Source organism: Rhineura floridana, chromosome 10 (assembly GCF_030035675.1).
Source record: "Rhineura floridana isolate rRhiFlo1 chromosome 10, rRhiFlo1.hap2, whole genome shotgun sequence".
Lineage (NCBI taxonomy): Eukaryota > Metazoa > Chordata > Lepidosauria > Squamata > Rhineuridae > Rhineura > Rhineura floridana.
This window is the reverse complement of record NC_084489.1, coordinates 90,728,809-90,754,138: the sequence shown is the minus strand read 5'-3', so window position 1 is coordinate 90,754,138 and position 25,330 is coordinate 90,728,809. Positions and strand designations below refer to the sequence as shown.

The following is a 25,330-nucleotide window of genomic DNA, read 5'->3' as shown; positions in this document are numbered from 1 at the left end:
GATGTTACACACCTCCCTTGCAAGGGAGTTAGTTGCTCCAACCCACTGACCATCCTCATTGCCTTTCTCGAAAGCTTTCCCAGGTCCACAATGATCTTTTGCGAGGTGAGGCAACCAGAACTGCACCCGGGATTCCAAGCGCGGCAGTTTCGATAGCGAGACACACCCCGCCCGTTTTATTCCTTTATTCCCTAAATCGGCATCCGGCCCCTCCCAGCGGGAGCCCACCGCTGCCCAGAGCTGCCCCGCCCCTCGAGAAAGGGGGCAAGCAGGGGGGTGAACCCCGCCTTGGGTGGGGGCGACCCCGGAGGGGGGGCCGCTGTAGGCAGGCAGAGGCTGAGCCGAGCGGAGGGTCGGGCAGCCCCTCCAGGAGGAGGAAAAGCCGCGGGGTCTGCCGGGAGTTGTAGTCTTTGCCCCGCCCACAACAAAGGCCAGCGAGCAGGGCGAGGCGAGGCGAGGGCGCGCTCCCCCCGCAGAGCCCCGATCCGGCCTCGCCCACCGGCCCGCCCGGGCAGCGGCTCCTCCGGCCGAGCCAAGCTGCTGCCACTGCAGCCAGAGGGGAGGGGTCGCTCCGCCACCTCCGCCTCGCTCGGCGCCCCCCCTCCCCGCCGCGGCCGGGCTGTGCTTCGTCGTCTCTCCGCCGCCGTCTCCTCCTGCCAGGTAGGCTCCCTCCCTCTCCCCCCGAAAGAGGACCCACCGCCTCCTGCAGCCTCTTTCCTCCCCCCCCAAGCGGCGGGGCTGGAGGAGGGGCGGAAAGGGGCGAATTTTGGAATGAAGCCGTTGCAAGGGGGGAGGGGCGCAGAGGCGGGTGCTTCTGTGCCCCCCCAAAGCCACCCAGTGAGAACACAGTTGGCCCTCCCCCCCAATGGCCTGGCAGGGTGTCATCAAAGGCCCCCCCCGGAGGCGGTGGAACCTGGGCAAAGCTGCCAGCAGGGCTGCCCTGGACGGGGGCCCCTGCCGAGGCCATTGCACCGTGCCCCGGTGGGTGGGTGGGTGGGTAGGTAGGTGGGGCTTGCGGGGGTGGCGATGGAGGGCGAGCCCGGCTGCGGCAGCTGGATGAGGCCAACGGGGGCCGTCGGTCCAGCACACGGGCCGACGAGATGCCCGCTGCCACCAGGGTGACTTTGAGGCACTCGGAGCTTCAGCCCTTGCTCTTGAGGGCAGACCTCAAGGTCCACATCCCCAGCTGGGCACAGTTACTCACCTTGGCTACCTTTGCACCAACTGCAAAATGAGACACTGCCGTGACTTATAAACACGTGCAGCATGCGTGCAAACACGGCTTGGCAGCAGCAGTGCAAGTGAGAGTGCCATTAGGCATGTGCAGAGTGACACTTCCTCACCACTGCAAAGCCCCCGTGCAATATAGGTTTGACTCCAGGTTTTAGCAGTAGCGTCTTGGAGGAAGACGGCCTGGGCCTTTTTTGGCTTAGAAATTAAACGTGGGGGCCAAAGGGGTGATGCCACAGCCAGTCTGGGGCCAAGGCTGGAACCCGTTGCCCAAGGCTGATGGTGGTCTAAAGGCTTGGTGTGCATATAAACATAAGCAGGCACCAAGAGGGCAGCCCCTACCAGGCGCCTTTGGGATGGGCAAGTTTGCAGAGGCCAGATCCGTTTGCGAGGGCATTCCTGGCTGCCCCACACCTCTCAGAGGTCACCATCTGTTCTGGCTCAGTAGAATGTGCCCTTTGGAAGGCCTGCATCCAAATCCCGCCCTCCCTGGATGGTCTTGGTTAGAGTACTCTTTTTGCTCTCTGCCTCAGTTTCTCCGCTTGTAAGAGCCTAACGGCAGGCTGGCTGAAAAAGGCGGAGGAGGGCAGGTCTGTCCACGGAGGCGTGGGGGGTGCCTCTGGGCAGAGAATCAAGATGGAGTCAGAGCAAGAGAGATCTGAAAGAGCAATACCTCTCCAAAGGGAAAGGCTTCTCCCTTAAAGCGCCATCGTCAAGAGGAGCCAGTAGGTCTGTCAACAGGAAGTGCTTTTGGGACTTCAGACTTTATAATACGTGTACCCTGCTCTTCCACAGTCAGCTCCAGAGGTCTCCTAGCCCCCTTGCTGTTGAGCACCTCTACTGCCCCCTAACTTCAGTGGTGTTGTAGGATGAGGGGATCCCCGGGCCTGAACTTACAAGACCTGAACAGGGTGGTTCATGACAGATGCTCTTGGATGTCGCTGATTCATGGGGTCGCCATAAGTCGTGGTCGACTTGGAGGCACAGAACATCAACAGCCCAGCCCTGCCTGGAGGTGCTGCTGGAGACTGGGCCTGGGCCTTCTGCATGCAGCGCGTGCGGCTCCACTAAGCCACGGCCTTTCCCCATAGTCACATACCAGCACCGTGGTTTTGACCCAGGGCCAAAGTTCAGGTTTCGGCCGAGAGACCAAAGTGAGGCAAGCAGGACCAGGTCTCGGTCCTCGGGGGCAAGAGTGAGCGGCTTCCTGCAGGGCTCTAGCTGGAGACTCCAAAAGAGTCAGGTGTTGTTTCAGCACCAGCCAGCCTCAGAGTGGGCGTTGGATCGGAGCTGCAGGTCTGTCTGAATACCGGACTCCACCTTGCTTCAAGGGGTCTGGTGGAGGAAGGAGGAGGCTGCCGGTGGAACAGCCTTCCCAGCCCACTGCCTTGTACATCTTTTCCTTTTTTATAAATAGCCTTGGGAATTTCTATAATAATAATAATAATAATAATAATAATAATAATAATAATAATTTGATTTATAGCCCACCCTTCCTCCCAGCAAGAGCCCAGGGAAGCAAACAAAAGGACTAAAAACATTAAAACATCATAAAAACAAATTTTAAAAGAGATTACAATGAACATCTTCAAAAATGTTACTTAAAAAAAGCTATGAAAACATCTAATATTAAAAACATTTTAAAAAAGAAGGTTTAAGAACATATTAAAAAGCAATTCCAACACAGGTGTAGACTGGGATAATCATCATCATCATCATCATCATCATCATCATCATCATCTAACACTGCTTGATATCTAATCAGGAGAGTGACTTCTGCTTCTCTACCTCTCTCTTCTGCCTCCAGGTCCAACATTTTTTCTTTGCTTTTGGAAAGGAGCTGGTTGCCTTTCTCTTGACAGAGGCTCAGAACCCTTGCCAGAGCTGATTAAGTCTTGGGCCTTACAAAATCCTGCAGCTTCTGAGCAGAAATGAACTGGTTTTAGGTTGGTGGAATTAAGCATGTTATCTGAAATAAATAGATAAATCCCCAAACGTAGGGAAATGGCTTAATTTTTTAGTGGAAGCCTGGATGGTTCTGTTGTTCATTACACAATGCAATAATAAATAAAACTTTGTACATGATGTAATAACAACAACAATGACATGTTTTGTGTAGCAAACTGCAAGAATTCAAAGTGTTTTCACGTGCATTTTCTTTGGCACGGCCTTCAGACTTTTCTCAAATTCAGACACTTGCTCTGTTGAGGCTTCCAAGTCAAGGCAGTGCCGTTATCAAGCTAGCGACCTTTTTGATGGTTTGGGTCATCGGGATTGGAGTTGCCTTGGCCTAAAAGGGCTTCTGGTGGATTCCCAGCCAGTTGGATTGCAGGGCAGGGAGGGATCCTTTTGGGGCCTGGGAGACCCCCACAGCCAGAACGGGAGAAGGTGGAGGAAGGCTCCGGTGGTGTGACAGGCCAACCTCTTGAGGCTTCCATCTCTGAAAGAGAGAAATGACGTTGGCTCCGGGTCTGAGTTCAGCGCTGGCCATCACGCCTCTTCAGCCCCTTGACAGCTGGATCAGGCCAAAGGGGCCCATAGAATCATAGAACAGTAGAGTTGGAAGGGGCCTATAAGGCCATCAAGTCCAACCCCCTGCTCAATGCAGGAATCCCAATCAAAGCATTCTCATCTAGTCCAGCATCCTGTTCTCACAGTGGCCAACCAGACACACCACTGGGAAGCCCGCAAGCGGGTTCTGAGTGCAACCGCAACTCCCCCCCCCCCCAGGATTCCTCCCTGCAACTGGTATTTACACAATATATTTATTTTTATTTATAGCAGTGTGGCTGCTGCCTAGTCTGTGAAATACCATTCCTGTTGAGATACGAGAGGCGCCAACTGTCTGAACTTTCTGTAAACTGTTGAAGACATTTTTGTTCCAACAACCTTTCCCAGCTGGATGAATAGGTCTCTGCTACCATGGGTGTCAACTTGGTATTGTTTTTAAATTTATCTGCTATTTTTTCTGTGTTGCGTTTAGCTGATTTTATTGTAGTTTGTACATTTGCCTTAAAACAAGTGTGTGGAAGGCAATAAATAATAATAATAATAATAATAATAATAATAATAATAATAATATAAATAATAGTAATAATTAGGGAACTGCATTCCTGCTGGTCAACTTTGACAGGTGACTGCCAGCTGTCACTCATCTGATGTCATAGGGAGGGGGTGCTGTAACAGCTGATTGGTGCTGGGAGCTTGTCTTCAAAGAGGCTTGCTGTAGCCACCGACTAGCAGATTGGTGGCTACAGGGAGGACCTTTGAAGCACTTTTGGAGGAAGCAGTTCGAATCCAAATCGCTTCTTCCAAACAGAGAAAGCAAGCCCCATTGGCTGAATGAAGGAGTTCCCAATGGGGACCTCCCTAGAGCAGGAGATCCTGGCAGGCTCCCTTTCAGAGCCAACCACTTGATGGGCGCTGGCAGGGAGCCGCCCTTGCAAAGGAACAATCTGGAGCGCACTTTAAGCCTTGCACTTGACGTCACATACTTTGTTTATTTAAAACATTTATAAACCACTTAATATGCAAAACAACCCTGAAATGGTGTACGACACAAACACAATAGTAGAATTAAAACAAAAATACAGCATGTAGCCAGTAGTATACAAGGATGTAACGCAGAAATTCATACAAATAGCGATGTGTGGTGTCAGGTGATGGATGCAGCCGGATTGAGATGGCTGGCAGACCTGACTACGCCTGTGAGGTTCCCCACTGACGGTCTCAGAGTATATTTGCACCTTGCTCTTCAGGGCCAAAGGCTCCCAGAGCGGCTTATATATAATCGATTTTAAAAAAGACGAGACTCAGACGGAAAAAGGGAAGGGGGAAGAAGCGAACTCAGGTGCCGATTCTTAAAAGTTAAAAGTAGTTCTTAATAATGGGCAGCCTGAATGGAAATAAACTCGGTGTGAATGCTCATGCACTCTTTAGTTACTGTGAATTGGAACTCTAAATCCCCCAAAGCCCATGTCAGGCTGTAGGTCAGGTGTGAGGAACCTTTGGCCCTCCAGGTGTTGGGGAACTCCGTCTCCTGTCATCCGTGGCCACTGGCCACGCTTGCTGGGGCTGATGGGAGTTGCAGTTCAGTATCATCTGGGTCAAAAGTTCCCTACACCAGGTGTAGGTGGTGTGTTGGACTGCACAACCAATTCTCCACTTTAAATCCTTTTAAAAAATAATTAAGCCACAGGTGAATCTATAGCGGCCAGAGATTGATTCTGTCCCAGCTGTATTGGCCAAGTGCTGCCCAGCGTAGCCCAGAGGGCAAATAGCATCACAGAAGTGTTGAGAGGCGAGGCACTCCCAGAACTAGCAGAGGCCGGCTTGAGGGCATAGACACCCTCTGGGCTTGCCAGAGCTAGGAGCCCTGTGTGATGTTCCTATATTTAGTGTATATATGGTAAGTGCTGGTTGTTTAGAGTATACATGGTAAGTAGTGAAAGAGGAGGGGGAGTGAGTGGGCAATAGAATGCTTGATGATTGGCTGAATGTTTAAAATGGCTGACAGTATAAATGAAAGGATGACAGGTAAATCTGGGGGAATGTGAGGTGGTGAATTGTGGAATCTGGGGGGAGAAGAGAAAGAGTGGATTGCTTGGTGGGGTTTGAGAGAGTTGTTTGCCAGGAGAGCGTGAAGAAGGAGGGAGGTGGAGTTCGGATTAGTATTGAGTAAAACCATATGCTTATGTGCCTTAAGAAGAAATCTTGTTAATCTCGTTAGCTTTGTTATCTGTAATAAATACTTAATTTGGTTTACCAAAGGCCTGATCCTTGGCTGGGGTTTCACAGACCAGAAGGGAGGGTAAGGTAATGACCAAGGCTGAAGGGGAACTGTAACAAATGGTGGCAGCGGTGAAGAGAATAACAATACCAGTATTCAGAGTCTCTGAGAATACTAGTATTGGGACATTACTGGTGGTTGCCTAGCAGGGGGATCTGTTGAGATCTGTGCTAGAGCGGGGAGAGAAACCCTAAGAGAGAGCGGTCCGGACTGGTGGAGTCCCTGGTGGTGCCTAGAGACAGGCAGTAACCACGAGCAGGTAGGAACCTGACAGGGAGAGCCAGAGAAGGACGCATCACATGTGGTGGTAGCGGTGGGATACGAACAACAGAGAATCCAGATACGAACAACAGAGAATGCAGATGCAGTGGTGTGGCAAACAGAAATAACAAGATTACTTGTGAGAGTGACTGGCAAAGAGTGTGTGGCAAAGAGTGAGTGAACTCAAACACCATGGCTGAATACATAAAAATGAAAAGAGAGGAGCTGGTGGAGAAGTGCATAACATTCAATTTACCTCATGAGGGTAAAGGGGTAGATGAATTGAGGTAGCACTTATAGGATTTGCAACTGCCCAGCAAAAACAACCTGTCAGAGAAGAGACTCCAGAAGGATATTTAAGCAATCCCGCTTATATAGAGTACTTGAGAGAGAAGTTGAGGATGGAAGGTGCAGAGAAGGAAAAACAGAGAGAGTTGGAAGCTGAGAGATTGAGGGTGGAGGCTGAGGAAAAAAACAAGCAGAGAGAGTTGGAAGCTGAGAGATTGAGGATGGAGGCTGAGGAAAAAGATAAACAGCGGGAGTTGGAAGCTGAGAGATTGAGGATGGAAGGTGCAGAGAAGGAAAAACAGAGGGAGTTGGAAATTGAGAGAATGAGATTGGGGTTTGAGGAGAGGGAGAAGCAACGAGCATTGGATGCTGAATTACAAGTAGAAAAGTTAAAATTTGATAGAGAGAAATTTCACTCTGAGGAGACAAGGAAAGAGAGAGATGGAGCAAAAATAAAAATTACTCCAAAGGACTTTGCTGTCTATGAGCCTGGTCAAGATCCTCAAATTTACCTCAGCACCTTTGAAAAAGCAGCTCAGTTGTGGGGGCTACCTGAAGATAAATACATGCAGTATTTATCAAATCTGATTAAAGGGGAATTGGCTGAGGTATACCAATATTTCCCCTCAGACAAGCCCGTCACCTATGCTGAATTCAAAGAAGCAGTGTTCAAAAGATTCAGACTGGGGCCTGATTATTTTAGAAAGCTTTTCAGAAATTGCCAGATACAGACAGGGAAGTCTTTTGTGGAACTGGGAGCAAAGTTGATGGATATATTTGGAAAGTGGATGAGTAGTGCCAAAGCTCAGTCAGTGGAAGAGGTGAAAAGCCTCATGATACTGGATCAATTATTCCATCAGTTACCACCAGAAATAAGGCTCCTGGTCAAAGACCGTTCCCCTACATCTGTGCAGGAGGCCACAGAGATGGCGGATCACTTCGCCTCTAATAGAACTGGCTGGGTGGGGAAAACATCAAGAGAGTTTAAACCCAGACCATATAGTGCTGGCAGAAGGGATGTGGTACCACAGCGAGTGAGTCCTCCATTAAAATCTGAAGGGCACAGGACACCCCAGAGTGGATCTGTGTACCCTAAAAGTGAGGAGAAATTATGCTACAAATGTGGTAGACCGGGGCACCTACGTTTTCAATGTGAGGTTGCCAACCCCATTAGTAATCCTGCTCAGACAAGGGCAGTGAAAACAGAGCCCAAGGCTTTAGAAACAGCGAAAAAGGTTCAGTTTTGCCAGATAAACTGGACAGAAGTAACAGACCTTGATTCAAGTCTGAGAGAGGAAGTGAGAGTACAAGGGGCAAATTATTGGGCATTGCTTGATACTGGTGCCGCTCAGACATTACTGAGGCCAGATTTAATAAAATCTGAGGTAATATTACCTCAGGAAACTGTGACTATCCAAGGAGTGAGGGGTCAACCAGAAAGTTTGCCTGTGGCCCTGGTGGAAATGACTTGGAGAGGCCGAGAGGGCCGATATAAAGTAGGCATTAATGCCCAGCAACAAGAACCAGTAATACTGGGAAGGGATGTAATGGGCGCCCAAGGAAAGATCTATGTGGTGACCAGACAGCAAATTGGCAGAGAAAAAGAAGCCATATTAAGGGGGGCTGAAACAAACAGGGTGGAATCTGTTAACCAGCCTCAGGTCACCATAGCAACCACTAGCAGGCCTGCTGAAGAAGACAAACTGTATCAAGTGGTCTCTGGGGAAGAAGCAGAGCAATTCAGGGAAGAGCTGCATAAAGATACCAGTTTGAATCAAATAAAGGAACAGGCTCTGGCCCAACAGATTCCTTTCACTGACAAACTGAGGAATCAAGTTGTGTGTGAGAATGGGATTTTATATAGACTGTGGATGCCTGCTGAGAGAAAGGATGAATGTGAACCAGTGAAACAAATGATGGAGGTGGTGAAAAAGAATCTCAGTCAAGCACAGGAGAAGCAAAGTTACTGGTATGACAGAACAGCCAGGGAACGTGTGTATAATGTGGGAGATATGGTTATGGCGTTCATACCCAGGAAACATGACAAATTACAGGCTAACTGGGAAGGACCATATACCATCAGAGAAAGGCTTGACACAGTGACATATGTAATCACCACAGACCAATTAAACAAAAGCAAAGTGGTTCATGTTAAAGCCTTACCATACCAGGGATGCAAAGGTGTTGCAAGTTACCTTATTCCCTGAGGGAAGTGGGCCTGAACTTCCAGATTTGGTACAGGAAAGCAAAGACAAAGGAGGGGTAGATCAAGTGGAATGGTCAGAGGAGGTGAAGGAGGAAGTAAAAGAAGAGATTCTGAGAGTTTTGAAAACCTATAGGAATCTCTTTAGCAACAAACCTGGCCGAACCAGTATAGTTATACATTCCATTGATACTGGAGATCATGCCCCAATCAGATCTGTTCCGTACCGTGTGAATGGGAAAGTTTTGAATGAGATCAAAAAGGAGGTGGAAGATATGCTGGAATTAGGAGTGATCAGGGAATCCATCAGTCCCTGGGCCTCAAGTATTGTCCTGGTTCCGAAAAAAGATGGAACGACAAGGTTTTGCATTTTTATCGGCTAATCAATAAAATTACTGTCCCAGATGCGTATCCTATGCCTAGGGTAGACGCTATGTTAGAGTTATTGGGGGCAGCAACCCTTATCTCTACACTAGATCTCTGTAAAGGATTTTGGCAAATGGAACTAGACGAGCAATCCAGAGCCAAAACTGCCTTCAGTACACCAGATGGGTTATATGAGTTTGTGACCTTACCCATGGGACTAAGGAACTCACCAAGTTCATTTCAGAGGCTAATCAATACTGTGTTGCGAGGCATGTCAGATTTTGCAGTGGCCTATATCGATGACGTGGCCATTTTTAGCAAGTCGGTGCCTGAGCATGTCCAACACCTGACAACAGTATTGGAGGCCTTAAGAAAAGCAGGCCTCACAATAAAAGCTAAGAAATGCCAGTTTGGACTAAAGGAAGTAATCTATTTAGGACATAAGGTGGGGAGTGGGAAAATCACCCCCTTATGGAGCAAGGTGGAGGCAATACAAGCATGGCCGATCCCCTTAACCAAAAAACAAGTAAGGGCATTTCTGGGTGTGGCTGGATTTTATAGGAAGTTTGTGAGAAATTTTGGGGAAATAGCAACCCCCTTGCATGACTTAACAAAGAAGTGTTCTGAGCATGTGGTATGGACGGATGAATGTCAGAAGGCTTTTGATCTACTGAAGCAAGCCTTGTGCCAAGGACCCATATTAATAGCACCAGACTATGAGAAACCATTCATCGTGGCTACAGATGCGTCGGACCTGGCGCTGGGAGTCGTCTTGCTACAGGAGAGAGAAGGCACCAGACATCCAGTGGCGTACCTGAGTCACAAGCTGACGCCGAGGGAGAAAAACTATTCGTCGGTCCAGAAGGAGTGCCTAGCGGTCGTGTGGGGACTGAACAAGTTGCGCCCATACGTGTGGGGACGAAGATTCACAGTGACTACGGATCATCGGGCCTTGTTATGGTTGCAGACTATGAAAAACCATAACACTATGCTGCAGAGGTGGTCCTGGGCCCTACAGGACTATCAAGTGGACTTCCAGTTCATCAAAGGCAAGGACAATGTACTGGCCGATGAACTTTCCAGGGAAGTGGCTGGGACTGCAGTGACGTGACCAGACAGAGGAACAAAGAAAGACATTTTCCCCATAGAGACTTTTATTTGTTAACGCGACATATAAATCCTGGAACAGGAATAATACTCTGCCGTTGTTTAAGGGGGGGGAAATGTGATGTTCCTATATATTAGTGTATATATGGTAAGTGCTGGTTGTTTAGAGTATACATGGTAAGTAGTGAAAGAGGAGGGGGAGTGAATGGGCAATAGAATGCTTGATGATTGGCTGAATGTTTAAAATGGCTGACAGTATAAATGAAAGGATGACAGGTAAATCTGGGGGAATGTGAGGTGGTGAATTGTGGAATCTGGGGGGAGAAGAGAAAGAGTGGGTTGCTTGGTGGGGTTTAGAGAGTTGTTTGCCAGGAGGGAGGTGGAGTTCGGATTAGTATTGAGTAAAACCATATGCTTATGTGCCTTAAGAAGAAATCTTGTTAATCTTGTTAGCTTTGTTATCTGTAATAAATACTTAATTTGGTTTACCAAAGGCCTGATCCTTGGCTGGGGTTTCACAGACCAGAAGGGAGGGTAAGGTAATGACCAAGGCTGAAGGGGAACTGTAACAAATGGTGGCAGCGGTGAAGAGAATAACAATACCAGTATTCAGAGTCTCTGGGAATACTAGTATTGGGACGTGACTGGTGGTTGCCTAGCAGGGGGATCTGTTGAGATCTGTGCTAGAGCGGGGAGAGAAATCATAAGAGAGAGCGGTCCAGACTGGTGGAGTCCCTGGTGGTGCCTAGAGACAGGCAGTAACCACGCGCAGGTAGGAACCTGACAGGGAGAGCCAGAGAAGGACGCCTCACACCCTGCCTGAGAGGCGTCGGTTTGATGCCAGTGGGCTCTGCAAGATGGTTTTCTCCCTGGCTTTGGGTGGATTCCAACGTCAAGTCCGGAAGGGAGCTATAGAGTAAAAGCTGAGCAGAAGCGCCAGAAGCGCTTGATCACCCAAGCAGAGTGTCTGTCGGTGCCAGCCGTGGTCCGAAAGCACTGGATGCTGCTGCTTGGCTGAATGGGGCAGGTCTGGGCCTGGATCTTGCCCGGATGGAAGACTGCCAGGGGGCTCTCTTGATGCCAGGGGTGGGGAGCATCTGTGGCCCTCCCAGTGTTGCTGCACTGCAATTCCCATCATCATCTCTGTCACTGACCATGTTGGGAACCTCTGGAGGCCCCCCCCCCCGATTTGTGCTGTTGGAGAGGCAGGTGGAAAAATAATACATAATAATCAGGCTATTGCTAGGATAGAAGCAAGGGGCCAAGACCCCCAATGCAAAACTTCTTTTTTTGCAGCGAGACCTGTGATCTTTTATGACTCCCTTCCCTTCTGTCTCCTCTCCTTGCAGGTATGAGCGTCTGCACGCGGGCTGTTCAGCAAGAGCCAATAGCGATGCAGTGTAGGCCTCAAGGGCCCCAGTGGCTTTGTCGAGAGAGCACGGGGCAGCCACAACCACGTCCTGCGGCAGAGCTTAGTGCTGTGGTGCGCTGACGTCATGAAAGAGGCTCTTGGGCTCTTCAAGGCTTTCTGGGTGGAGCTGCCAGGTGGCAAGCGCCGTCTCTGTCTGACCTGCCCTCTCTGGTGAGTCCTGGGCGTTGGAGGCACGATGGGCCTTCTAGTAGGTGCCCCCCCTCCCTTGAAGGGACAGGCATTGTCCCGCAACCGGCCTCTCCCCACCAATGTGTTAGGGCTAGCGTTGGGCATGGAAGGTGGGGAGAGGAGAAGGCCTGGGGCTTGAGGTGGACAATCCCAGCCGATTCTCCTTCTGGTGAGTGCAGCCCAGTGGAGAGTCCTCCAGTACGATCCCCATTGCAAGGAATGGATCTCCGAGTTCTGGCCTCAGCATTGACGCTGCTTGGGGTCCTGTGCTCTGCCTTCCTGCCCCACACACGGCCGTTTGGGGGGTGGGCACGAAATGAGGGCTCTGTGTCTTGGCTGCCCCGATGGCGAAGCGGCCAGTCCTGCTTGGGGGGGGGGCTCTTCCTTCATCCCGCGGAAACTCTCCCTCCTCTGCTTGTGCAGATTGTGTAGATGTTCAGCCGCAGCCAGCTAGTCACCGGAGAGGAGAAGGAGCGAAAAGGCCTGTGGAGCAGGCACTCCTCAGATGGAGAGATGGAGGACAACAGCCTGCAGCCCTCCAGCCCAGGTGGGTGGCAGGGAGATGTGCCTTCAGAGCATCTGTTTGGGGTGGGGGTGGAAGTGGGGGGAAGGAGCAGTTCCGGGATCGGAGAGCCAGTGCTTGGGACCACCATGGATGGGTTGAAACCCTGTTGGAACGGTGCAGGTTGAATCCGGCTGCCGTTGACTGTGGCTCCCTCCTTCCAGCCACAGGCTGGTCTGGTCCACGGCACGAGGTTGTGGTGAAGGCAGAGCCGGAGGAGGAGCTGCACATCGAATGCCCCCAGGACCCACTGGAGATGGAGACGGAGGCCCCTTCCGACCCCCCAACAGGTGAGAGGGGCTGATGGGGCCTCCCTTGGGAGCGGGTGGGGCAGGGTCTTGTGGGTCCAGGCCACGGGACCGCTCCACGTTTCCTTCTTTGCTTGGGGCCACTCTTTCTCCAGGGACAGGCAGCAGCTAGTCCAGACTGAGCAGGCAGCGAAACGTCCTGCAGTCTGAGCCGGGTTCAGCCTGGCTCAGCTGTTGTGGGTCACCTCACAGTGGAGGTCTGTAGGTTCTCCCTTGAGGAAGATCCGTGGGGGCACCAGCCAGAGACCAAGCACTCATGCCAGCAGAACCAAAGCGAGAGCAGACCCCACTCTGCACTCAAGGGGACACCCCACCTGCTCAGCGTCTCTGCCAGGGATGTGCAAGCTGCTGTTCATGAAGGGCCCCCCTGCCGCCCCCCCAGTGCACGTTATTTTTGTTATTTATTACATCTCTATCCTGCCTTTCCTTCCAGAAGGAGCCCAGGGCAGCAATCAAGAGACATTGCTGTGTAGATACCAAACAACATGTACAAACAGTTAAACCGGTAAAAGATTATATTATATGTTAGAACTGGCTGGCAATCTCTGTCACAAGCAGTCAAGGATAAAAACGACAGACAATGTTGGGAGCTGGTTGCCAGAGGGTCTCGCTCTAATTTCCCCCTGACCCCATGTCTGATCCCTGCAAGAGTGTGGTACGATCACTTTGCTGAAAGCCATCAGACTCAGCAGTTAGCCCGAGAGCCCCTCCTCCCGCGAAGTGAGCCCTCGTCTCCATTTTGGCCTCCACTCACACCCAGCCACATTAAAGAACTTATTGCCTCCCTTAGTTCTGGGAAGGCACCTGGTGAGGACATGCTGCCCCCTGAAATTTTTATAAACTTTCCCGATTGGTGGGCACCGGTCCTCGCCAGATTGTTTACCCCAATAAACAATATGGGCGTGCTGCCCAATGGGTAGAACCAAAGTATTATTGTTCCAATTTATAAAAAGGGGGAGCGGCAAGATCCAAATAATTATCGCCCTATCAGCCTGTTGGATATTGGAGCCAAACTTTACGCCAAATTTCTTTTGCAGAAACTGGAGGACTGGGAGGAGGAAAACCAAATTATCTTTCCAGAACAAGCAGGGTTCAGAAAAGGCCAAAGCACAATAGATCATTGCGTCACTCTTTCCTTTATAGCCAGACAATCAATTAGCAGCCCAACTAAAACATCTATACGCAGCATTTGTTGATTTGGCAGCCGCCTTTGATTCTGTAGATAGAGCTAGGCTCTGGGAGAAACTGGCCAAATCTAATATTGATAGACGCCTATTGCTTTTGCTACAGGCACTAGATACCGATAACTCTGCTAGAGTTAGGGTGGGTATTAAAGGCTCCCTAACAGACCCTTTCTCAGTCACAGCAGGGGTAAAACAGGGCTGTCTTTTGGGCCCTTTTTATTTAATTTTTATCTAAATGATATTGTCAAAGCGATTTCGGGCCCAGATCTCTTCCCCCCCTCATTGGGTGCTAGGAAAGTAGCGCTATTCCTCTACGCGGATGATATGATTTTATCATCTCTCACCCGCGTCGGACTGAGACGGGGCCTGACAAGACTGGCCAGCTATTGTGATTCCGAAAATCTTTGAGTAAATTGTGCCAAAACCAAGATTATGGTTTTCGGCAAAAGGTCTCCTATCCATAAATGGTCACTCAATGGTCAGTCAATTGAACAATGTAGGACCTTCAAATATCTAGGTGTCCATTTTACCGACTCCCTCTCTTGGAAGAAGCACATTGAATTTACAAAAACGGCCGCCTTGAGAACGTGTGGTTCAATACTCAACTTTTCTCGTTCAGTGGGGGGTAATTTGATCACCCCGGCATTGAAAATCTACCAGAGTAAGGTACTTGCACAGATACTGTATGGGGCCCCGGTTTGGGGATGGGAGGACTCATATTTAGATATATTAGAGTCAATTCAAAATAATTTTTTTTAAAAACTCCTATTCTTACCATCAAGCACCCCAGCAGCCCTTTTAAGATCAGAGGTAGGCTTTCCTTCCATTAGAGCCAGAATTCATCTGGCCCTACTAAACTACTGGAGGGCCAGCTCACATCCTTCCTCTTCCAAGTCAACCCTAAAAATAGGCGTTGAAACCGCTTTGCTGGACAAGTTTTGGTCTTCTCAACTGGCTAAGATCTGTCAGTTATACCATATTCCTCAACAGATTCTATTAGACCAAACCAGCAAGTTAAGCCTCAAGGAGGCCATTTTTCATCATAGTGCTTGGCTTGATAGACTGACAATAATGAATTCTAAGTTCTCCAAGTGGTATGGCCTTTTCAAATATGATCATTGCCGAGCAGACTATCTAGACCAGATCTCAGTTTTGAAATTACGACAGGCATTTACAGCTCTCAGGTTCCAGACAATGCCAACTGCATCTTTGTCTGGCCGATATAATAGCATTCCATGGACCCAGCGGTTATGTATCTGTGGAGCCCCCGAGGTGGAAGACCTTTCTCATTATTTGTTAAAATGTCCACTCTACAATCACCCTCGGGCCAAATTTCTGGATGGGCTTTTGCCTTGTGGGGGCCCAGAGCAGGTAGTTCCTTCTGTTGTGTTTCTTCTCTCAGATACTGACCCGGAGATTTCGTACCGCGTGGCTCTCTTTGCCCTAGCGGCCTCGAAGCTTTGGGTAAAGTAGCCGACAAGCAGTCGGCCTGACAGCTGCTGTTATGTACATGTTTTAATCCCTGCTTTTGGTGGGCAACGATAGTGCGTTTTGTATTTATAAATTTGTATAAATTTTATGCTTATTTAAATTGCCTTCTGTACTGGCTCTCCTGCTAAGGCCTATGGCCAGGCAGTAAACAATAAACTGAAACTGATACCAAAGAACATGTACAAACAGTTGAACCGGTAAAAGATTCTATTTAGGCCATCTTGCCCTCTCGCCGGGATTAATGGAGCCGGAATGACTTCATTTCCAGAAGCACGTTTGGGAAATCCAGGTGGTCTGTGGCAGCAGAAACTGTTGCCAGGACGTGGCTGTGGCTGTGGGAGGAGAGGCAGGGAGTGTGGCAAAACAGTGGGACTCCCAGGCAGGACAGTCCTGGGGAATCCCAGCCCTTGTTCCCCCTCAGGCTTGTGACAAACCCTAAACAAACCCTTTCTCGTGCTTTTCTCCGTGAACCGCAGTTGCTAGAGATGTGCTTTTTAAGAACCTGGAGGGGCTAAATATTCACAGCGCTGCCCCTCAGACGCCCGGTGCAAGCCAACAGGCTGCCCTGGAGCCAGCTGTGGGGAGGGCACGCCGCCCATTGGCCTCTGGGTGCTTCTTGGGGGAGGCCGTGGCTGGCAGGAGGCAGGCATCTCCAGCTCCCAGCGACTGCATTCACGGGCATCTAAGGCAGCTCTGCAAGTGGGGGGGGGGCGTCTGGCAGGACTGGATCGGGCAGGCCTTGCTCGTATCGATGCCACCTGAGGCTCAGAGAGGCTTGGTCTAAGCTGTGGTGGCTCTTAACTTGTGAAGGCGATTTCTCTCTTTCCCTTACTCAGTTGACTAATTTGTTTTAAACTGATTTTAATGTTGTAGTTTTAAATTGCTGTGACCTGCACAGGGACCTGAACAGTGAAGGATGGGGTAAGGAATCTAGGGAATAATAATGGTGCTGCCGTGAAGGAAGATCTTTCTTTCTTTATTAGATTTATATCCCTCCCAGTAGGATCGTGTTTTCTCCCTGTGTGTAGGCGACCGCAGTAAAACTCTGGAAGCTGCTGGATCCTGAAAGCATGCTGCTGGAGGTAGCCCACATATCCTTGGTGTCAGGGGGCCGGGTTGGCCACCAGCTGGCCCTTTCCTTGCAGGATGCCCCATGTGGCCCTGTCCCCACTTGGCCAAGTGCGGTGAGCGGGTTCCTTGCAGACTAGGCACTCGCTGGCTACTATGGGCGACCTTTGGGGGTGAGCCAAGCTACAGGATGAGGCAGGCGCCCTCTCCATCAGCCAGGCAGCCCCCTCGGAGGAAAGTCCCATCGTTTCCTTGGGTTTGAGCAGTTACGCTAGGGAAAAAAATGGCCTCACGTAGACCTCACGGGGGAAATGCTTTGGCGTGCAACTCCATGCCTGATCCCCTTCCACGAATGAATGAACCCGACAAACTGGAACAGGTTCAGAGGAGGGCAACAGGGATGATCAGAGGACTGGAAACAAAGCCCTATGAGGAGAGACTGAAAGAACTGGACATGTTTAGTCTTGAGAAGAGAAGCCTGAGGGGAGATATGATAGCACTCTTCAAGTACTTGAAAGGTTGTCACAGAGGAGGACCAGGATCTCTTCTCGATCATCCCAGAGTGCAGGACACGGAATAATGGGCTCAAGTTGCAGGAAGCCAGATTTCAACTGAACATCCTAACCGTTAGAGCCATACAAAAATGGAACCAATGACCTAGAGAAGTAGTGGGCTCTCCGACACTGGAGACCTTCAAGAGGCAGCTGGACAGCCACCTGCCGGGAATGCTTTGATTTGGATTCCTGCATTGAGCAGGGGGTTGGACTGGATGGCCTTACAGGCCCCTTCCAACTCTACTATTTTGTGATTCTATGTGCAGAGACCTTGTTCGGGAGCGCATGTCCAAGGCATGAGTGGCCACCTGTGTCTGCAGCCCCCCAGGAGGGCGCCTGAGCAGTGAGCGAGGCGCCTGCTTTTGTGTCCTCTTTCAGGGATCAAGCCGGAGGTGGTTGTTAAGATGGAGCCAGAGGACGAGGAGTACACGGAAGGCCCCTGGGAGTACAGCGACAAAGAATCCAGTGACAACGATGACGACACGGACTCCTGTGAGTAGAGGAAGCCTGCTGTGTTTTCGGCATGCCACGTATAAGGGAGGAGGCATTCGTGGCGGGGGCCTTGTGGGCCTTCTGCATAAGCTTGTCGGGGCCAGCTGAGTCTCCGTGGGCAAGTCCCTCAAGGTGTCTTTTCACACTGATCTGGGGGTGCTGCTGCCCATCCAGAGAAGGTTGCGTGAGCCTCACTGACGCTGCGACCCCCACCCCCTTCCAGCGTCATGACTCGTTTGTGTACACAGAGGGACCTTCCCCCTGGCCCTCTCCACCGGCCATGACTCAGCCTCCCCATAACTAGCCCCAAGAACCTCCAGCGCTATACATGTTGGCCTCAGGAGGCTGGGGGATGTGGGGGGGGGAACTAGAGGTGGCCCCAATGGTTCCTCTTGCCTCTGCACAGCCTGGAGCCACGCTTGGGATGTTCTCCTCACGAACTCTTGTCTGCTTGGGAGAAGGAAGAGGGGCGCCTCAGCCTGCGCTCATTTGGGGCAGAGCCACTCACCCCCCACACCCCATTTCTCTCTCCACACAGCTGACATCAGACCGGACATTATTGTGAAGATGGAGCCGGAGGAGGAGGAAGAGGAGGGCTTTGGGTGCCCCCCGGGACAGACAGGAACGGGCACTTCCCACAGCCCCCTCCCCGTGGGTGAGTGCTGCTCCTCGCTCATCTTGGCTGAAGGACAAGAGCCTGGGGGGGGGGCTCTTCAGGTGGAGCTCCCAAGAACCTCCAAATCAGAGGGAAGGAAGGAACGCCCAGGAGGGTCCCCGAGGGCAGGAGCCTCTTCAGTCCCTGTTTCACTGCTGCTGTGGGGTGCGGTCCCAGGCTATGGTCTGAAGGCACGTGAGGCCAGCTCCCTGCTGAAGCTAAGCAGGGTCAGGTCTGGTCAGTGTCTGGATGGGAGACTGCCTGGGAACCATGTGTAAGCCGCCTTGGGTTTCTAGCATGAAAAGGAAGGTGGGGTAGAAATGTAAGAAATAATGATAGCAATAAAGGGAAACATCTGGGAATAGCAATCCCCTCCAGTTGGGCGTTGCATGCAGGTGTGATGATGACACAAAGCCAATTGAGAGTGAGAGCGCCGGAAGGGGCAGGTGGACTCTTCCTGCTGAACATTTTCACGTGCCCTCCTCCATTTGCTTCCCTGTCCTACTCAGAATACATGATTTGAAGTCTGAATTTATTTTTCTGTTTATGAAGGTGTCTTTTTATACCCTTTGATAAGCACATTGTAACCTTCCCTCCCCCCCAATATAGATCAATTTTGGGGACATATTTGTGTTCTTTACAGTTTCAGCATGGATGTTCCTGCCCCCTGAGCTTACCAAAAATAGTTTGGTGCTTGTGGTGCAAAATCCAGATGTGTACTAAGGGCATAAGGGCCCCCCACGGTGGATCTGTCCAAAGGCTTATCCAGCATTCTCTTTCCACAGCACCCAACCAGACGCCTATGGGAACCCCACAAGCGGGACATGAGCACAATAGTAGCCCTCTCCTCATTTGTGATTCCCAGAGGCACATTGCTTCCCACAATGGAGGGAGACTGTAGCCATTGTGGCTAATAGCCACTGATAGCCCCGTCCTCCATGAATTTGTCTAATCTTCTTTTAAAGCCATCCAAGCTGGTGGCCATTACTGCATCTTGTGGGAGCAAATTCCATAGTTTAACTATGCGCTGAGTAAAGAAGTACTTTTGTCTGTCTTGAATCTTCCAACATTCAACTTCGTTGGATGTCCACAAGTTCTGGAGAGGAAAAAAATCTCTATCCACTTTCTCGATGCCATGCATAATTTAATACACTTCTATCATGTTGCCTCTGAGTCACCTTTGCTTTAAACTAAAAAGCCCCAAATGCTGCAGCCGTTCCTCCTAGCGGAGTTGCTCCATCCCGCCGATCATTTTGGTTGCCCTTTTCTGAACCTTTTCCAGCTCTACAATTTCTCTGGCTGCCTCTTAGAGGCAAGATTGCCTCCGTGCATAGTCCTTCCCACTTTTTTAGTGTAACTCTGGCGCACGGAAGTGGCATTGTGAAGATCTGTCTTCTGGGCAATCGGTGGCCAGGACCTTATTCCTCTTTTGAAAAGAACAGGGAAGCTGGTGCCCTGTAGAGTGCAAGCAAAATGGCTGCATCTCTAGGTTCTACTGGGCTGTGGATAGCCCTTTCCCATGATGCACCTTGCATTGAGCACACGCCTTTTTTTTTTTAAGGCCAATCTACAGATTTACCGAGGGTGTCCACAGAGGCAGTTCACAGGGCTGCCACTTTCAATGACTAAAAGAGGAAACTAAAGAAATCCATGGAGGAGGCACTATGTCTCTGAATATCAGTTGCCGGAAACCACAAGAGGGGCGAGTGTTCTTGCACTCGGGTCATGCTTGCGGGCTTCCTATGGGCACCTGGTTGGCCACTGTGAGGACAGGGTGTTGGGCCCCCTTTGGTGTGACCCAGCAGGCTCTTGTGTTCTTATGCTCATGGGAAGACAATTTGGCTCCAGCAGAAGGCCACGCTCCCTTCCAGCTCACAATTCTAATTTCGGTCTCCTTCCGTCTTCACCACCAGATGGCCACATCAAGCCAAGCCGGAGGAGAGTGGAAGCAGCCGCCTTGCAGAGCTCTCCCAGGAGCAAGGGCAGTGCAAGCCAGTGGGCACAGGCTAGCCAGGAGAAGAAGCCGTCTCCTGGAGGATCCAGTGGCCCTCGGGAGACGTGTTCCCCACCAGCCCCTGGCGCCACCGAGGGAGCCCGGCGTCCCAAAAGCCACGCTGCCACCGACCGGCCTTTCGGCTGCAGCGTGTGCGGGAAGCGGTTCCAGCACCGGGGCAACCTGATCACCCACCTGCGGGTGCACACGGGGGAGAAGCCCTTCCCTTGCACGGAGTGTGGGAAGAGCTTCAGCCAGAAGGGGGACCTGATGCGCCACTTGCGCATCCACACAGGAGAGAAGCCCTTTGAGTGCACCGTCTGCGGCAAGAGCTTCTGCTCCAAGCAGACTTTCATCCTCCACCAGCGCATACACACAGGAGAGAAGCCCTACTCCTGCGAGGAGTGTGGCAAGGCCTTCAACCGCAAGGCCAACTTCATCACGCATCAGAAGATCCACCGGGGTGAGCGGCCCTTTGTCTGTGGCGAGTGCGGCAAGGGCTTCTGCGCCAAGAAGACTTTCATCCTCCACCAGAAGATCCACGTGGGCGACCGACCCTTCGGCTGCTCGGAGTGTGGCAAGAGCTTCAGCCGCAACGGAGACCTCACACGCCACCAGCGCATCCACACCGGGGAGCGCCCCTTTGCCTGCGCCGACTGCGGGAAGTGCTTCAGCCACAATGGGGAGCTGATCAAGCACCAGCGCATCCATACGGGTGAGAAGCCCTTCTCCTGCCTGGAGTGCGGGAAGAGCTTCAACCGCAAGGGCACCCTCATCACACACCAGCGCATCCACACAGGCGAGAGGCCCTTTGTGTGTGGCGAGTGTGGCAAGACCTTCAACCTGAAGACCACCCTGATGAAGCACCGGCGCATCCACACTGGGGAGCGGCCCTTCACCTGCCTGGAGTGCGGGAAGAGCTTCAAGTACAAAGGGAACCTGCGGACACACCACCTGACACACACAGTGGAGCGGGTGTACCCCTGCACGGAGTGCGGCTCCGTCTTCAGTCAGCGGAAGGAGCTGAAGGCGCACCAGGCGGCTCATGCTGAGAGCCGGCTTCTCCCCTGCTACGGGGATGACGGCGAGAACATGAACCCCTTCCTCCAAATGCACCCCCTCCTGCTCTCCCGCTCCCCCCTCCAGGTGCCCATCGAAACGCTGGCGAAACTCAAGCAGGAGGCAGGCTACAAGGACCTCGGACTCGGGGGTGCCGATCCTTAGTGATGGATGGGAGGGATGAGAGGGCAAAAACAGTGCTTTTTAAATGTATCATTGGGATGTTGATTAGATAGGCAGCTGACGGACCTTCTACCCCGGAGATCTCCTGCCACAGATTTGCAAACGTGGATTGTGGTCCTGAGGAAGCCGTTCCTGCAGGTCTTGCCCCGGCAGAGTGGCAGGTCTCTCTTTTTGGTCTCGCTGCTGTAACGAACAGGAGCAATTGCAACTGACCTGTTGGGCAGGTTCCAAATTCTTGGGCAGTTTATCAAACAATGCACTTACCCTGTCGGGCCAGTGAGACAGGGCAGTGGGTCGTTGCTAAGGCCAGTGGTTTTAATGGGGGTGTCGGGGTGGTGGTGGGGGGGGAGAAGAAGGGCGTATGTTAATTGGGATGATAAATTTTTACCCTAGTTTAAAGTACAGATTAGATTTTAATTAATGGAGACACCAGTGAAGACAGTGTGGTCAAATTTAGCAATTCTTTTTATAACTCAAAATGTTACAAATGACAGACTTTAAAGGACAAGCAAAGAATTGGACACACTTCAAAGAAGGGCAACTGTGGATGTATCAGACAGTTAAAATGATGGCTATAAGACAGCAGTAGCGTAACAGAGAAAGTAGCAAACGCGCCACCACCCGCACCGCAGTACAGCTTTTAAGGCAGCTGGAAGCAAATAACCCGACGATGACTGAAGAGGCAGCGGCTGAGTGTAGCTGCTTGGATGACGGACTCCGAGGGGCGGAAGAGGACCACTCGTTCTCTCTTTCTTCCTCTCTTGGCTCCAACATGCAGGTCAGGGGTGGGGTCCCCCAACCCCTGTGGGCCCCTTTGACAAGTGGGTGAGGTTGCCCACCTGTCACATCACCTGACCTCACTATGATGGGAGGGGACACATTTTCTGTTGCTGTTGAATTTAAGCTGGTCTGCAAAGAAAAAGAAATCTTCCTCTCACAGTACTGTTGAAGTCAAACTGCACAGGAAAGGAACCCTTGCGTCCTTTCCCCGTGTGTGGGCAAAGGAAGCGTTTCTTCCATCAATCCTCACTTGCCAGGGAGCAATCCAAAGGGCCCTCTAAGGCTCCTGGTTGTCCATTTGCACCCATATCTTTCACTGCCCCACACCAGATGCCACATGTGGGAGGGGGCGTAGTTTGGGGGAAATGGCCTGTTGGGCCTTATTTGGCCTGTGGGCCAGAGGTTTCCCATTGCTGATTGAGGGTAAGAGGCGGAAGGTGTTGGTCCAATTGATGTAGCTGTTGGGTCAGAAATGGGGCGGACTGGGAACGTCTGATGAACATAGGGGGTTCTTCCTGCCTGTAAGACCTTGGCAACAACGCAGTTCAAATGTCTCCATATGTGGTTGACCCGAAGGGAAAATCCGAAACCTCCCTGGCAAAGAGCGGAATTGGATTGGAATCCAGCCTGGAGTGCCAAGGCCTCCCCACTCCTTCTCCAGAGGGGGTCTCCAGAGGCATTGTGGGGATCTATTGCATTTGGATCCTGGCAGGCACCCTAAGTCTTGTAAGTACCCCTGAGATCCACATCTTCCTCTGCAGTGGCTGCTTTTGTGGGACTGGCTGTTGTGGGGGCTTGAACCCTGAAGGGGGGTGCAGTGCCTTCATTGGAGGCAGAACAAAAGCACCCGCCTCTCCCCTGCGAGGATGGCGAGGGTCCCTGTGGCCTGTCAGATGAACCGCAGGTCCAGTGACGGCACTTTTTTTGCTTTCTAATTCGCTCCTCTTGGAGGGAGATGGATCCAGTTGCTTCCTGCCAGGCAGCCCACTCTGGCTCGCCCGCTGCCCACCCTCGACCCGTTGGCAGTCCCGGGGGTGGGCAGTGTATGTTAGTGACACAGAGCAGGTGCACTGCCTGAAGTTGCCTGCAGGGCAGAGACAGACTGGCTGCCAAGCCATCATCATCTCAAGTTCCCCCAGCTGAGCTGATTCTGTGATTGCATGAGCCTTGCACTTGGCATTGGGGCCCAGGATCGCCTCAGACAATCTTGGTGGGTTTTTGTTTTCAAAAATGCAAGTAGCCAATTTATAGCTGTTCAGGCTGTAGCCATGTAAGGTTGGAAGGATTTGGTGGGGGGGACACGTGGAGGGCTTCCAGTCTGCAGGAGCTGAGATTCCAGCGGCCCATGCCTGGCTCTGGGATCCCCATGCAAATTCACTCCAACTTCTTACCATTCCGATGAGTCACAGAATGTGTGTTACAGACTTCTGTCCCACAAGATCCCCAGCCAGCCTTGTCAGGGAGGGGACATAGCTCAGTGGCAGAACCTGAGGCTTTCATGAGGAAACGTACGCACGCACACAGTGCAGCCCCTGCAGGCATCTCCAGTTCAAAGGGCCTTTTGAGAGCAACACTGGGAAAGTTTTTCTCTGCTTAAGACCTTGGACTGTCGCTTTTCAAGCATAATGGTTCTTAATGAGCAGGGGTGGGTGCGCTTGATGGCCTTATAGGACCCTTCCAACTCTACTATAATTCTGTTAATAAAACTGGATTTATAGGCAGATGGTGTTGCTGTTACAGTGATGGGTCTCAAAGTGCATGTTGTCACTAGAGGAGATGTTTTTGAGTACTGTTTTCTCAGTGGTCTTAGAGAGTTGAAAAATGGAAATTGACTGCCTTCAAGTCAATCCCGAATTATGGCTACCCTATGAAGAGGGTTTTCATGGTAAGCGGTATTCAGAGGGGGTTTCCCATTGCCTCCCTCTGAGGCTAGTCCTCCCCAGCTGGCTAGGGCCTGCTCAGCTTGCCACAGCTACACAAGCCAGCCCCTCCCTTGTCCACAACTGCCACTGGGGGGCAACTGGGCTCTTCGGGACTATGCCGCTTGCCCACGGCTGCACAGGTGGCAGGGCACGTCACCCCTGAGCCACTCCCTGCGGGGGTGATCTTTAGCTGGCCCTTGACACCCAGGAGACACAAGTGGGGATTTGAACTCACAGACTCTGGACTCCCAGCCAGGCTCTCCTCCCCACTGTGCTGTACCAGCTGCTCTTAGAGAGTTACCAAGGTATAAAAATACAAGCCGCCTCTTTGATGATTTTTAATTTTTTAAATTTATTTCATTTGTTAAGACACCTACTCAAAAATAGGTTTGAGATTACTTACATTATAAAAAATGCAATGCAAAAAGAATTAAGAGCAACAGCACAACATTGCAAAACTTGTTACGTGCCTCCAAGTCGACTACCACTTACGGCGACCCTATGAATCAGCGACCTCCAAGAGCATCTCTCATGAACCACCCTGTTCACACCTTGTAGGTTTGGGTCTGTGGCTTCCTTTATGGAATCAATCCATCTCTTGCTTGGCCTTCCTCTTTTTCTACTCCCTTCTGTTTTTCCCAGCATTATTGTCTTTTCTAGTGAATCATGTCTTCTCTTGATGTGTCCAAAGAATGATAACCTGTTTCATCATTTTAGCTTCTAGTGACAGTTCTAGTTTAATTTGTTCTGATTCCCAGTTATTTGTCTTTTTTGCAGTACATGATATCCTCAAAGCTCTCCTCTAACACTACATTTCAAATGAGTTGATTTTTCTCTTATCTGCTTTTTTCACTGTCCAACTTTCACATCCATACATAGAGATCGGGAATACCATGGTCTGAATGATCCTGACTTTAGTGTTCAGTGATACATCTTTACATTTGAGGACCTTTTCTAGTTCTCTCACAGCTGCCCTCCCCAGTCCTAGCCTTCTTCTGATTTCTTGACTATTGTCTCCATTTTGGTTAATGATTGTACCAAGGTATTGATAATCCTTGACAAGTTCAATGTCCTCATTGTCAACGGTGAGTTGCATAAATCTTCTGTTGTCATTACTTTAGTCTTTTTGACGTTCATCTGTAGTCCTGCTTTTGTGCTTTCCTCTTTAACTTTCATCAGCATTCGTTTCAAATCATTACTGGTTTCTGCTAGTAGTATGGTATTGTCTGCATATC

The 25,330-nt window shown here is 50.8% G+C and overlaps 1 protein-coding gene across 5 annotated transcripts; it reads left to right on the top strand.

The window, feature by feature from the left end:
* The first annotated feature begins 347 nt into the window (after window positions 1-347).
* Window positions 348-23,894, top strand: LOC133364802 (zinc finger protein OZF-like). 5 transcript variants are annotated; one of them, XM_061585645.1, is made up of 9 exons: window positions 348-660; window positions 3,038-3,176; window positions 4,012-4,140; window positions 11,594-11,826; window positions 12,268-12,391; window positions 12,571-12,696; window positions 17,390-17,503; window positions 18,042-18,158; window positions 20,072-23,894. In XM_061585645.1, exons 5-9 carry the CDS (start codon window positions 12,277-12,279, stop codon window positions 21,373-21,375), a joined length of 1,776 nt encoding a protein of 591 aa, XP_061441629.1. In that variant the 5' UTR covers window positions 348-660; window positions 3,038-3,176; window positions 4,012-4,140; window positions 11,594-11,826; window positions 12,268-12,276; the 3' UTR covers window positions 21,376-23,894. The 5 variants fall into 5 exon arrangements, with proteins under 5 accessions (XP_061441629.1, XP_061441628.1, XP_061441631.1 ...); XM_061585644.1 differs by having other exon boundaries at window positions 4,012-4,167; XM_061585647.1 differs by lacking the exon at window positions 4,012-4,140.
* The last annotated feature ends 1,436 nt before the right edge of the window (window positions 23,895-25,330 follow it).

What these genes read in the sequence shown, in the direction of transcription:
- LOC133364802 (XM_061585646.1), top strand. Translation starts at nt 12,277, where the DNA reads ATGTTCAGCCGCAGCCAGCTAGTCACCGGAGAGGAGAAGGAGCGAAAA. An exon ending in CCTGCAGCCCTCCAGCCCAG is followed by an intron (nt 12,392 to 12,570) that starts GTGGGTGGCAGG and finishes CCCTCCTTCCAG; the next exon opens with CCACAGGCTGGTCTGGTCCA. An exon ending in CGATGACGACACGGACTCCT is followed by an intron (nt 17,504 to 18,041) that starts GTGAGTAGAGGA and finishes CTCTCCACACAG; the next exon opens with CTGACATCAGACCGGACATT.